The 12,421-nt window shown below is 43.6% G+C and overlaps 1 protein-coding gene and 1 long non-coding RNA gene across 3 annotated transcripts in view; one reads left to right on the top strand and one right to left on the bottom strand.

Moving 5' to 3' along the window:
• PHIP (pleckstrin homology domain interacting protein) overlaps positions 1 to 12,421 on the bottom strand; it is a 944,985-nt gene that overhangs the window by 560,900 nt on the left and 371,664 nt on the right. For both annotated transcript variants that reach the window (XM_029595577.1, XM_029595576.1), the window contains exon 16: positions 9,679 to 9,904. In XM_029595577.1, coding sequence (XP_029451437.1) covers positions 9,679 to 9,904 — 226 coding nt within the window. The remainder of the gene's footprint in view (positions 1 to 9,678; positions 9,905 to 12,421) is intronic.
• LOC115087883 lies at positions 728 to 1,515 on the top strand. Its single transcript, XR_003855645.1, has 3 exons — positions 728 to 932; positions 1,074 to 1,162; positions 1,472 to 1,515. It is a non-coding gene; the product is annotated as an uncharacterized LOC115087883 (long non-coding RNA).

Genomic DNA, 12,421 nt, shown 5'->3' with positions numbered 1-12,421 from the left:
TTTGGCTAAAATAGCTTCTTTCACCTCACCTTTTAACCATGCCGGTAATCGTTTTGCCTTCTTTCCACCTTTCTTAATGTGTGGAAAGCATCTGGACTGTGCTTCTAGGATAGTATTTTAACAATGACCACGCCTCTTGCACACTTTTTACCTTTGTAGTTGCTCCTTTCAGTTTTTTTCTAACTATTTTTCTCATTTTATCAAAGTTTCCCTTTTGAAAGTTTAGCACAAGAGCCGTGGATTTGCTTATTGTCCCCCTTCCAGTCAATGTTGAAGTCAGCACCACTGGATAACATTATCCACTTGTGTGGCTGAAATTAGTTGTGATTGCTCCTGAAGAAGGAGCAATATTGTACAAGTGGACATGCATCTACTACTGGCAGTTGCAGTTTATCCTTGTAGTGTTACAAAAATAACCAGGCAGATTGGATGGGCCAACTATCTCTTTCTGCCAACATCATCTGTGCTACTATGTTTTCAGATGTCTGACAAAGAAGCCTAAGGTCTCAAAAGCTCCAATACTACATTGTGTTGGTTCTTTAAAAGTTATCACAAGCTACAGTAACTAGAAAAATTAAATTTACATGTGTGTTAAGCTTCAACTATTAAAATAAAAATTCCAAGGATTTAAAGCCTTGTAAAACATGGCACTACCATGATACAATCACACAAGGGTCAACACAAAAATAGAACCTCTTCACCACAGTACTACACAACTCTATTCCCCACTCTATTTCAAACATGGAACAGACGTCATTTCCGGGTAGGTGTCAGTTAAGAGAACGCGTTGCTGTGCATTGTTGAACGGCAGTCCACTTTCTCATTGTCATTTTCTCTTTTTTCTTATTTTTCTTTAGTGTTATAATGTCTAAGAGGCTTATGAATGGTGACACATTAAATTTAAGTGTTACGTGGAAGTGTCCCCGTTAGAGGTATGATTTTTTTACCTGATTTTTTCCACTTGCTCTTTACCTGCTTTTTACTTTAACATGGAATTAATGTTGAGATTCATTAGGATAACTGTTTCACGACTTGATTTTTCTTTTTATTATTTTTTTATTTTTGTATATTAGAACGGGTTGAACTTTAGAGTGAGTTGAGAGATGAATGATTTTTGAATCTTCCTTGAAGGTACCTCGTATCGAACACATTTTGAAGTTTGGTGGGTATTCTTTAGTTTACCCATTGTATTATTGTGTATAAGACAGTGGGGATTTACTTTTGCGCTGTTGCGGTTTTTTCTGTCTTTTTTCTGTCTTTTTTCTGTCTTTTTTCTGTCTTTAGGTCAGTATAAATGTATTATACAAACTTGTGGCAATTATTCTAATGTGTGAGTAGTGCATTTATATTTCGGTCCTTCCGTTAAAATGAATTAAATTAATTAGGTGGTGAATTTATGCTTTATTTCATTGTTGAATATTATTGAGTCCTTCTTTGGGATATGTGATAAATGATGTGATTTGGTTTGTAGATCGCATGTTGGAAAACTTGTTAAGAAATTGAAGTTTCGAAGCTTTACAGTTGTGTCACTCATTAACATTTTGAGATGATAGCTGTTATTCATTCAAACCAGTCCTATCCCTGATGAAGCCATTAAGATAAGCTTGGCGAAACGAAGATCTTTGTTGGATACGTTGAGGACTGACTTCGTTGGTTGATTTATTGTATAATGTTTAAAATATGATGTGAGCATTTGCACTTTATATTACAAGTGAATTATTTGATAATATTTCTGATTTCATGTTTCTTGAAGATGTTTGTTTTTAAATGTGAGTGCATGAGTATAGTATGAGTGTGTTAGATAGTTTTTAATGTTAGATAGGTTTATAAAATGCAAATAAAACATTGATGCAATTTATTGTATTCCTCTTCTTATGTATGTTGTGTACTACCATGATACAGACATCCGTGCTTTGTTCATGCCCAAGTTCCACTAGAGATAAGGAGCACAACTGCACTGCTTGAGTAAAGGGATACAGGAGTTGAATAAGCAAATGTTGCTTACCTTTAACAGGTGTTCTCACAGGACAACAAGATGTTAGTCCTCACATATGGGTGACATCACAGGATGGAGCCCAATCATGGAACACTTTTGTCAAAGTTTCCAGAACTTTGACTGGCCCCTACTGGGCATGCCCAGCATGGCACTAACCCTGCAGCCAGCAGGGGTCTCCCCCTTCGTCTTATTTGAAAGCTACAGGCAGTGCAGAAAAATAAAATAAGAAAAAGTTATGAACCCAACACTGCAAGGCGGCGGGCAGGTTTCATGAGGACTAACATCCTGCTGTCCTGAGAGAACACCTGTTACAGGTAAGCAACATTTGCTTTCTCACAGGACAAGCAGGATGGTAGTCCTCACATATGGGTGAGTACCGAGCTGAAGATGTCCGAGAAATGCAGCAAATGTATCCAAGATGTCCAATAGGCACAAAGATTGGGGAGGAGTTTGGTAGAGGGCATCGTGAACCCTAACGGTCAGGCGGAAGGGTGTTGGTACATCACATTGTCAACAGGTTACGAAGGACAGACTGGCCGAAGATGGAATCTTGTCTTCTGGCTTTGTCCAAGCAATAGTAGGCTGCAAAGGTATGGAGAGAACTCCAGGTGGCAGCCCTACAAATTTCAGGAAGCGGCACCAATCATAGGTGTACAACTGAAGTCGCCAAGGCCCTCACAGACTGTACTTTAACACAGTCTTGAAATGGAATGCCCGCTTGCTGATAGCAAAAGGATATGCAGTCCGCCAACCAGGAGGAGAGAGTCTGCTTACCCACAGGGTTCCCTAACTTGTTAGGATGGAAAGAGACAAACTATTGAGTGCTTTCCCTGTGGGCAGATGTACGGTTTAGGTTGATTGCTAGAGCCCATTTACAGTAAAGGGTATGCAGAGCCTGTTCCCCTGGATTGGAATGGGGCCTGGGAAAAAAGGTAGGTAGTATGATGGATTGATTTAGATGAAAGTCCGAAACTACCTTGGGTAAAAATTTAGGGTAAGTGCGGATTACTGCCCGGTCCTACAGAAATTTAGTGTAAGGCGGGTAGGTAACTAGGGCCTGTAATTCGCTAACTCTGCAAGCTGAAGTGATTGCCATAAGGAAAATCACTTTCCTTGTGAGATAGTGAAGATCACAGGAGTGAAGTGGTTTCATGAGCCGACCCAAAACCAGGTTGAGGTCCCAAGAAGGGGCCAGCGGACGCAGTGGAGGCTTGAGGTGAAGCAAGCCTTTCAGAAAACGTGTTACAAGGGGTTGTACTGATATAGGAACATCCCCGACACCTTTATGGAAGGCGGATACCGCACCGACATGCATTCTGATGGAAGAAGTTTTTACACCTGACTCTGATAAGTGCCAGAGATAGTCCAAAAACTTCATGATTGGACAGGTAAAGGGGTCAAGGGACTGAGAAGAGCGCCATGACGTAAACCTGTTCCATTTGAAAGAGTAAGATTTTCTCGTGGAAGGCTTCCGTGAAACAGGTTCAGAAAGGTTAAGTGGCTGAAGGATTAACCTTTCAACATCCATGCTGTCAGGGACAAGGCGTGAAGGTTGGGGTGGCAGAGACACCCGTCATTTTGAGTGATCAGAAGTGGGTCCTTTCCCAAGGGAATGTGCCTGCGAATGGAGAGATCCTGAAGTATTGGAAACCACACTTGGCATGGCCAGTGAGGTGCTATCAGGATCATAGTTCCCCTGTCCTGACGTAACTTCATGAGAGTCTTCGAGAGAAGAGGACATGGAGGGAATGCATAGAGTAGACCGGTTGCCCACGAGAGGGAGAATGCGTCTCTGGGCTGAGAGTGCTTGCTGCGAATGAGAGAGCAGAAGTTCTCTACTTTGCGGTTTTGAGGAGACGCAAAGAGGTCTATTTGAGGATATCCCCATTGTTGGAAGATGGAGATCGCTACTGAGGGGTTGAGAAACCACTTGTGCGGTTGAAAGATGCAACTCAGGTTGTCTGCCAACACATTGTCCACTCCCGGCAAGTAGGTGGCCCTGAGATACATCAAATGGGAGAGAGTTTCCGCCCATATCTGTGCAGTTTCCTGAAACAGAAGGAAGGAGCCCGTACCTCCCTGTTTTTTGATGTACCACATGGCCACCTGGTTGTCCGTCTGGATCAGGATAACTTGATTTGAGAGGCAATTCTGAAATGCCCTGAGAGCATATCTATTTGCTTGAAGCTCCAGGAAATTTATTTGGTGTTTGGCTTCCTCTGGAGCCCAAGATCCTTGTGTCTGCAGATTGGCCACATGCGCTCCCCCATCCGAGGTTGGAAGCATCGGTGGTGAGAAGTAATTGAGGGTCTGGAGCCTGAAAGGGCAAGCCATGGAGGAGATTGATCTGATTTTTCCACCAGGCTAGAGACTGATGGAGTGAGTCGGTTACGTGGACAATGGTCGACAAGGGCTGAATGCCTTGAGTCCATTGAGACCTTACAGTCCACTGCATGACTCTCATGGTCAAACGGGCCATTGGTGTGACCTGAACTGAGGACGCCATGTGTCCAAGGAGGATGAGAAAGTGGCGTGCAGTCGTGGAGTGCTGAGACTGCAGCTGGCGTGCAAGAGACACGAGAGTGAGAGCTCACAGTCGAGGCAGAAAAGCCTTTGCCTGCAAGGTGTCCAAGTCTGCTCCAATGAACGACAAGGTTTGAGATGGGACTAAGTAGGATTTGTCGTAGTTGACGAGAAATCCTAATGAAATTAGAGTGTGTAAGGTTAGATTGAGGGACAACAGAGCACCTTGCTGAGTGGGAGCCCTGATTAACCAGTCGTCTAGATAGGGGTAGACGTGAACACCTTGGGTCCTGAGGAAGGTTACAACTACTACGAGGCATTTTGTGAAGACTCATGGGGCAGATGCTAGGCCAAATGGAAGCACTCTGTATTGATAGTGCTTGGGACCTACTAGAAACCTCAGGTATTTGCGATGAGATGGAGTTATCGCAATATGAGTGTATGCGCCCTGGAGGTCCAGAGAGCAGAGCCAGTCTCCTCTTTGTAGAATAGGAAGAAGCAGGCCTAAGGTTACCATCTTGAACTTCTCTCGCTGGAGGTACTTGTTGAGGGCCCGTAGGTCCAGAATAGGACGAACGCCTCCTGATTTTTTGGGGATTAGAAAGTACCAGGAATAGAATCCTAGGCCATGCTGAGAGTAGGGTACGGGTTCTATTGCCTTGGACTGGAGAAGGAGGGAGACCTCTTGATCCAGAAGGATGGAGTGATCGGATGTTCTCCATGTCGGTAGAGGTGGGGAGTCCGGCGGCACGGAGAGAAAGTTCAGATGGTAACCCTGAGCAATTATTGCCAATACCCATTGGTCTGAGGTGATTGAGAGCCATATGTTATGGAAATGGCACAATCCACATCCCACTGGTATGTGAGGCAATGGAAGCTGGCTGCTGCTCTCTAGGTAGAAGTCAAAAACCTGAAGCGGGACCTGGTTGAGGAGCTGCTTGTGGTTTTGTTTCAGTGTCTGACGAGACTGGGCTTTTTGAAAAGGTCTCGTGGAACGGGATCTGGTTGTGGCGGGTAGGACTTTTTCGGGCGGAAGAATGACTTCTTAGAGTTCTTTCGGAAGGACTGTTTAGAAGAATAGTCAGAAGGCATCAGAGAGAGCTGTCTTAGGGTCTCATGATGGTCCTTAAGTTCCGCCACCGTCCGTTGAATTTGTTCGCCAAACAGATTATCTCCTACACAGGGCAGGTCGGATAACCTGTCTTGTACCTCAGGGCGAAGGTCAGAAGACTTGAGCCAGGCCCACCTTCTTGCCGAAATAGCAGCTGCAGATACCCTAGTAGCAGTATCAAAGATATCATAAGATGATCTGATCTCATGCTTGCCTGCCTCAAAGCCATTTTCTACTAGGGTTTGGAGCTGATCTTGAAATTGCTGAGGCAGGGAGTCTGTCAAGTCTTGTATCTGCTTAAAAATGACCCTATTATATTGGGTCATATAGAGCTGATAAGCAGCAATTCGGGAAATGAGCATTGATCCTTGTAAGACTCGGCGACAAATGGCATCTAGAAACTTCTGTTCTTTGCCAGGGGGAAAAGAAGTGTGAGGCTTTGACCTCTTTGCTCTCTTCTGTGCAGACTCTAGCACTACAGATTAGTGATCCAATTGTGGTTTCTGAAAGCCCGGAGCTGACTGTACCAAATAGGTAGTGTCCGCTTTTCTGTGGACTGGAGCAATGGAGCCAGGATGTTCCCAGTTCTTCTTGAGGAGGTCCAGAAGAACCTAGTGGATAGGGATGGAGGTTATTTCCTTGGGAGTATCCAGAAATTGGAACAACTCCATCATCTGATGTCTATCATCCTGTTCAGTCTGTAATTGTAAGGGAACCAGTTCATACATTTCCTTCACAAAATTTATAAAGGAAAGGTCCTCTGGAGGAGAACGCTTTCTACTTTCAGTGGGTGAAGGTGGTGAAGGCAAATCATCGGTGTCTGGGGAGGAATCATCAGTCCAGATGTCATAGGAATCAGCACCTGCCCCTCTAAGAAGTAGAGGGGGACAGGGCGGTGGGATACCCGCAGGTCCTGGTCTAGGCTCCAAAGGAATCGAAGGAATAATTGGAGGCACCGATGGAGGCATCAAAGGCACCGACTCAAGCATCGAGGGCATCGATGGATGGCTCGGTGGCGCCGATGGGCATATCGGCACTGAGCGCTTCCATCCTGGACAGAAGCGGTGCCAACGCTGCTGGAATCGGGTCGGTGGTCGGTTCCACAATCCGTGTCAGTGCCGGAGGAGCCTGGAGTCGTTGCATCGCCTTGTCGATGGCCTCCTGAGCCATCCAGTCCAGTTCTTCTCGGAGACCTGGAGCAAGCAGCCCCGGCTCCGGAAGAGAAGAAGGAGGCAGAGGCATAGCCGGAGGGACCACCGATAAAGGCGGAGTCGCGGCTCCCAATACCCTGTCGGGTGAGGGTTGCCTCTGTGACCGGTCGCTGAAAAGGTCGGTGCCTTTTCTGGACGGGGTTTCTTTGACAGCGGCTCAGAAGATGGCGAGGTCGATGACTTCGCTCCCTCGATGGTCCAAGACTTTCGATGTCGATATTTGTCTCTACGATCCCCTCGGTCCCTAGGGGAAGTAGAGGGTGTCTAAGGCCGAGATGTTGTTGATGACAGACGGTCACCGGCCGGTGGGCGATGCTGGCACGAAGTTGACTGAGCCAGTTCTGACGACATCGATGCAATGGACGGAGTCGGGGTTTGAGCATGGAAGAGAAGTTCCATCTGCTCCATTCTGGCCTTGCGACCTTTTGGTGTCATTAGGGCACATTTGGTGCAGGTCAAGACATCGTGCTCTTGTCCAAGACACATTACACAGACTTTGTGCGGGTCTGTGATGGACATGGTGCGATTACAGTCGGGGCACCAACAAAACCCCGACGCCATGGCAAAAAATTGAGCCGCAGAACAGGCGACGGCCGGTAGGCCGCGAGGGCCATACGTGACAGTAATCGACGGGAAAACGGGTAAAAACTTACCGGAGTACCGCGGCTTGGAAAAGTTAAAGGAGGGACCCCTGTGGGGCAAATTAACTTTTAGTAATTATGTGAGGAAAATTCCTGTCAGGAATCTCTGCAGAGCTCCTTAACCGCGAGGCTACTGCTGTGCGGAAAAAAGAAGACTGAAGGGGGACACCTGCTGACTGCAGGGTTAGTGCCATGCTGGGCATGCCCAGTAGGGGCCAGTCAAAGTTCTGGAAACTTTGACAAAAGTGTTCCGTGATTGGGCTCCATGCTGTGATGTCACCCATATGTGAGGACTACCATCCTTCTTGTCCTGCGAGAATGAAATTTACTTCTGATCCCAATCAATAAATAAACAAAATAAAGGCATGGAATTTTCAGTCACATACCACCAGAAACCATGGCATGTGACTTGCCTGTGCTGCAGCTACAGTGTAAATGATCTGTGAAAGTCAGGAATTATTTCACTCAACCACTGTCATTCCTGCCTCTTCCAACAGTCTATCTGGTTCCTAGCTTGCATGTTAATAATTAGAGGGTCAAAGGAAAAGCAAGGAACAATATGTTTTGGAGAAGTGATTCCTGCCTCCCTCCATTGTCTGCTCTAGTGGTGGGGTGGTACTACGCTTACAACAGGGGTGGGGGGGGATTGGTGGGGAGATCATAGACAGAGTGAGACCAAGGAGACTTCCAACTCCAAATGGTAAGCCAATAATGCGGCTGTCCCGAAAAAGCAAGGAGAGCCTGTTACTTCCAAAGAGAGAATGGGGGCAGAAAGGGATGATTACCCCCCAAAAAGAATGCAAGAGGGGGGTAGAGCAGGCTGAACTGTCTGTCCTGGTTTTCTCCCCTCTCCACCCCCAGAGAGCAAGGAAAGAAGGACCACTCCAAAGGGTGGGGGGACACTAAAATGAGCATGCTAGCGGCAGCTACCTGTCAGCTAAAGGGGAGTAGGGCTGCCCCCAAAGAGTAAGCAAGGAAGGAACCCCAAAGAAACCAAGTAACAATGAAGAAAATGAAAAAGGGAAGTCCAAGAGGTCTGGGGGAAAGAACCACCACAGAGCAAGATAAGAGGGGCAGAAGACAGAGCAAGGGAAGGGAGAAAGTAACAAGAATGCTAGGGGAAAGGATCAAGGCATATCTGAATGTCTGCTTTTGCTTACCCTGATATTGGGGAAGTGGGGGTTTGGTTGGGAGTAGGAAATGTGTTTTGCTTTTTCTGGTACATAAGACAGAGCAAGAAATCACTACTTTGGGGCTAATGTACCCTACACATAGATACCATCAACAAAGCAAGTCTCTTTCCATTTTCTTCACCTTACCTTGTTGGGTGGCTCCTAGCTGCACAAATAGTACACATATATGTTTATATTATTATTTAGAAGTTTTTATATACCGATGAACATTGGGAACATCTCATCTGTTCACATTAAACATAAGTAAGCAACAGGCGCTTTACAATGAAACAAGGAACATGTGTAAATACAGAGATACAGTTGAAAGCATAACAGAGATAAATGTATCAAAATATATAGGAAGGTGAAATTAAACTTTTTACAATTGAAAGCATTATAAAGATAAATGTATTAAAATAGAGGAAAGTGAAGCATAACTTTTTACAAATTGAAGCATAACTTTTAACAAATTGAATCATCATCTGCAGCAGAAATTGCTCATTGAATTTCTTCTTGCCCCACCTATGCTGCTAACATGCTTATCCCAAGGAGAACATGTGTAGAATGCAGAAATTATTTTAGTTAGTGCAGTTGGACCTCAAATTTCATGCCCTTTCAGTAAATTAACTTTGCATATATGTTATGGGCATATACACCAAAAATGCTTCCAAAGGAAAAACTAGTAGAAATACCTTGGTCCTCTGGACCTAATAAGTGCCACTGCTATTAAGTGCCACTGCTATTAAGTGCCACTGGAAAATGCCTGTGTTGGATCATGCCCCAAGGTCTGTAACTGATGGGAATCACAGAACATCAGTGTTTCAAATATCTATTTCAAGTTGTGCAAAGATGAGTTCATACATATTAAAATATTCAGAGGGACCTCTAATCTCATGTCAATAAGATCACAAATTAATGCTGAACAAGCCTAGTGAAAATCTGATCCCAATATATAAACATATGGACTTCCAACACACAAAAACTTAACATCTCAAACCTAACTTCCATGGCGTGCCCATAATACCTGAGGAGGTCACTCCCATCTGGGGAATAAGCTGCTCATCTCTGCAGTTCTCACGTCCTGGAACTAATCTCTGGTATCTTGGTGGGTGAGGGTTACCATCGACATCAACCAAGAATGGGGGTGGCATGAGATGTGGAGCTTGCTGTGTCTGCTCATCTAAGACAAAGTTGTTGGCGTCACGGATAAGAGGTCGATAATCACTGTGAAAGAACATCTGATCTGCTATCTGTAATATGAGAGAAAACAATTAGATTAAGTTAATTTTGTGACATGAGAAGTGTGTTATATCCCCATTATGCATAGTAAATGAAAAACTATGGATCTAAAGAACAAAATTCTCTTTACAGGCACTGAACTAAAACTGGTAAGATACTATTAATGTCTTATACATGTTACTTTTGGATTACTAATAATTTGATAGCAAATCTACAACTGATGCTTTGGTTGACAATATCTATCATGCCTTAACACAAAAGCTCTGGGTTTTTACTAAATGATAAAAGACATTGTAGTCAGCATTATAAATTATTATTGAAGAAATTTTTACTTTTAGCATATACTAACAAAAAATACAAATATTTGTTAAAACTTATGATTTGCATTTCTGTGGTGTTAAGTAAAAGAGACCACAATAGGGTTTCATAATTTGCACTTAAATAGCCACCTGTGGGGTGGAATGTATGGCTACTCATTTTGAAGGCTGAAATGTATGGCAGTTTATAATCAGGCGACAAGGAGGAAAAAAAAAATGTTACAACCCAATTATTATTACGTAACAAAGCTATAGTCAGATACAGTAGAGATTCTCGTTATAAAAATATTTGAGAGTTCAAATTGCCCACTTATTTATAGTATGGAATACAATACATTTTTTACCTTTTGTCTTATTAAGGCCTCCAGAGTGGCTAGAAAACTCCTGCAGCTTTTGAACACCCATCAGCTCAAGCAAATATGCTCCAGGCATATTTACCTCCTTGCCACTGCAATCGTCTTGCAGTCTATAACCATAGAGCCACTGTCCCTCTCAAGTCTCACCTTGTTCCTTCTTACTCTTTTAGATCTCATATGATTTTCTCCAGGACAGGTTTGGGAACCACTGGCCTATATTCTTCTAAAGTTGCTGTGAGTTTTCTCCTGAGAGGCAGGAGAAATAGCACAAAAGCTGTTGTGTGTTAGAAGAGTAGATGCATGCCCAAGAAAGGGGTAGGCTCTCCCCTATTTTGGAGAGCAAAGAAAGGGGAGCAAGTATGAATTTCTATACCTATATTTTTTTCTTAAGTTTATGAAGAAAAGTGTTTCCTAGTGTAACAGAAAATAGTTCTTTGAATTTTTCTCAAGAAAGGAGTCAGTCCTACCTCTGGGTTCAAGGAATTTTGCACCAGGTCACTGATTCAAACCTTTTTTGCATCAGTGGCCCAATGCATGCTAAAGTAAAGGAGGTGGAGACATCAGTCTGCATGGACCGAAGGGAAGGAGGTGCATTTTCTTTAGACACAATAAGAGAAAATACTTAGAAACTCTGAAACAGGTAATTACCACTGAAGGGTGGGGGCTAAAGAGAAGTTTGGCACACCAACACACACATTTTTTATTTGAGGAAGTTATCCCTGGTTCTTTGTTTTGGTTTCACAGAAAAGAAATCTGGAAACCACAAAAGTGATCACGGTGAATGCTTCAAAAGGAGGAGGATATATTTTTTTTTTTGGCTTTGTGCAGTCAGTATAGCATGGTGCCAGAAAATGTGCTACACAAATTATGGAGGAAATGACGACTATATCCTTATGGTATTCAACAGATGGAGAAGAGAAGAAAGAGCTCTGTCCTGATAAGTAACACTACAGCTACTGGACTCCAGGTACCACAGGATGTACTAGATGGTATAGGATAGTGTTTCTCAACCTTTTGTGTGTCAAAAGTCTGCTATCTTTCTTAAATTACATGAACCAGTTGCAGCTCTGATAACCTGAGATGGAGGGAGGTGAAGGGATTCCCCAGAATAATTAAAGAGCAGATAGAATATACTACCCTCCTCCACCCAGTCATTAATTTGTGTCAGTCCTATAGCTCATTTGTGCAATTTTAAGAAACTTACTAGCCAGTTTAAGAAAACTGATTTCTAAAAAAGTTGCTCAAGTTAAAAAAATCCTTCTCTTCCAGCCAGCCAGTACTGTCCTCAGAAAAGCAAGTTTGCTTACCATAAATAGTGTTTTCCGTAGATAGCAAGATGAATTAGCCATGATCTGTGGACAACGTCATCCAGCAGCACTGAATGGCCTCTTCTCTCCAAGCTAATAGAGCTTTAAGCTCTATTGAGCATGTGTACTTCAAAAGCCTCCTCAGTCTATATCAAAGCTAATATAGGAAGACAGGAGGGCATCTCATGAGTAAACAAACTTTGCTTTTTCCATCAATAAGCAGGCTGAATTAGCCATGATCTGTGAGGAGTCCCAAGCTGGGGATTGCAGCAGAGCGTTTACTCAGTAAGCAGCCAAGATTCCTTCATAAAGAGTAGACTACTGCATGAATAAGTCATGCAAAAAAAATCTTGTCCAAAATTAGTGTCTGTCCTTGAGAGGTTGTACAACATTGGGACATAAAGATATGAACTAATCACCAAATTGCAGCTTTGCAAATGTACTCAAAGGGTACCATGCAAAGATGAACCACCACAGAAGTCAGAGATCTAAGCTGATTATGCTCGTCTGTTATCTGCAATCCTGCTAAGATGCAGCAGAGCTGAATA

Source organism: Rhinatrema bivittatum, chromosome 3 (genome assembly GCF_901001135.1).
Source record: "Rhinatrema bivittatum chromosome 3, aRhiBiv1.1, whole genome shotgun sequence".
NCBI classification, from domain to species: Eukaryota; Metazoa; Chordata; class Amphibia; order Gymnophiona; family Rhinatrematidae; genus Rhinatrema; species Rhinatrema bivittatum.
Note: the sequence above shows the minus strand (reverse complement) of the source record. Positions and strands in the feature narration are given on the sequence as shown.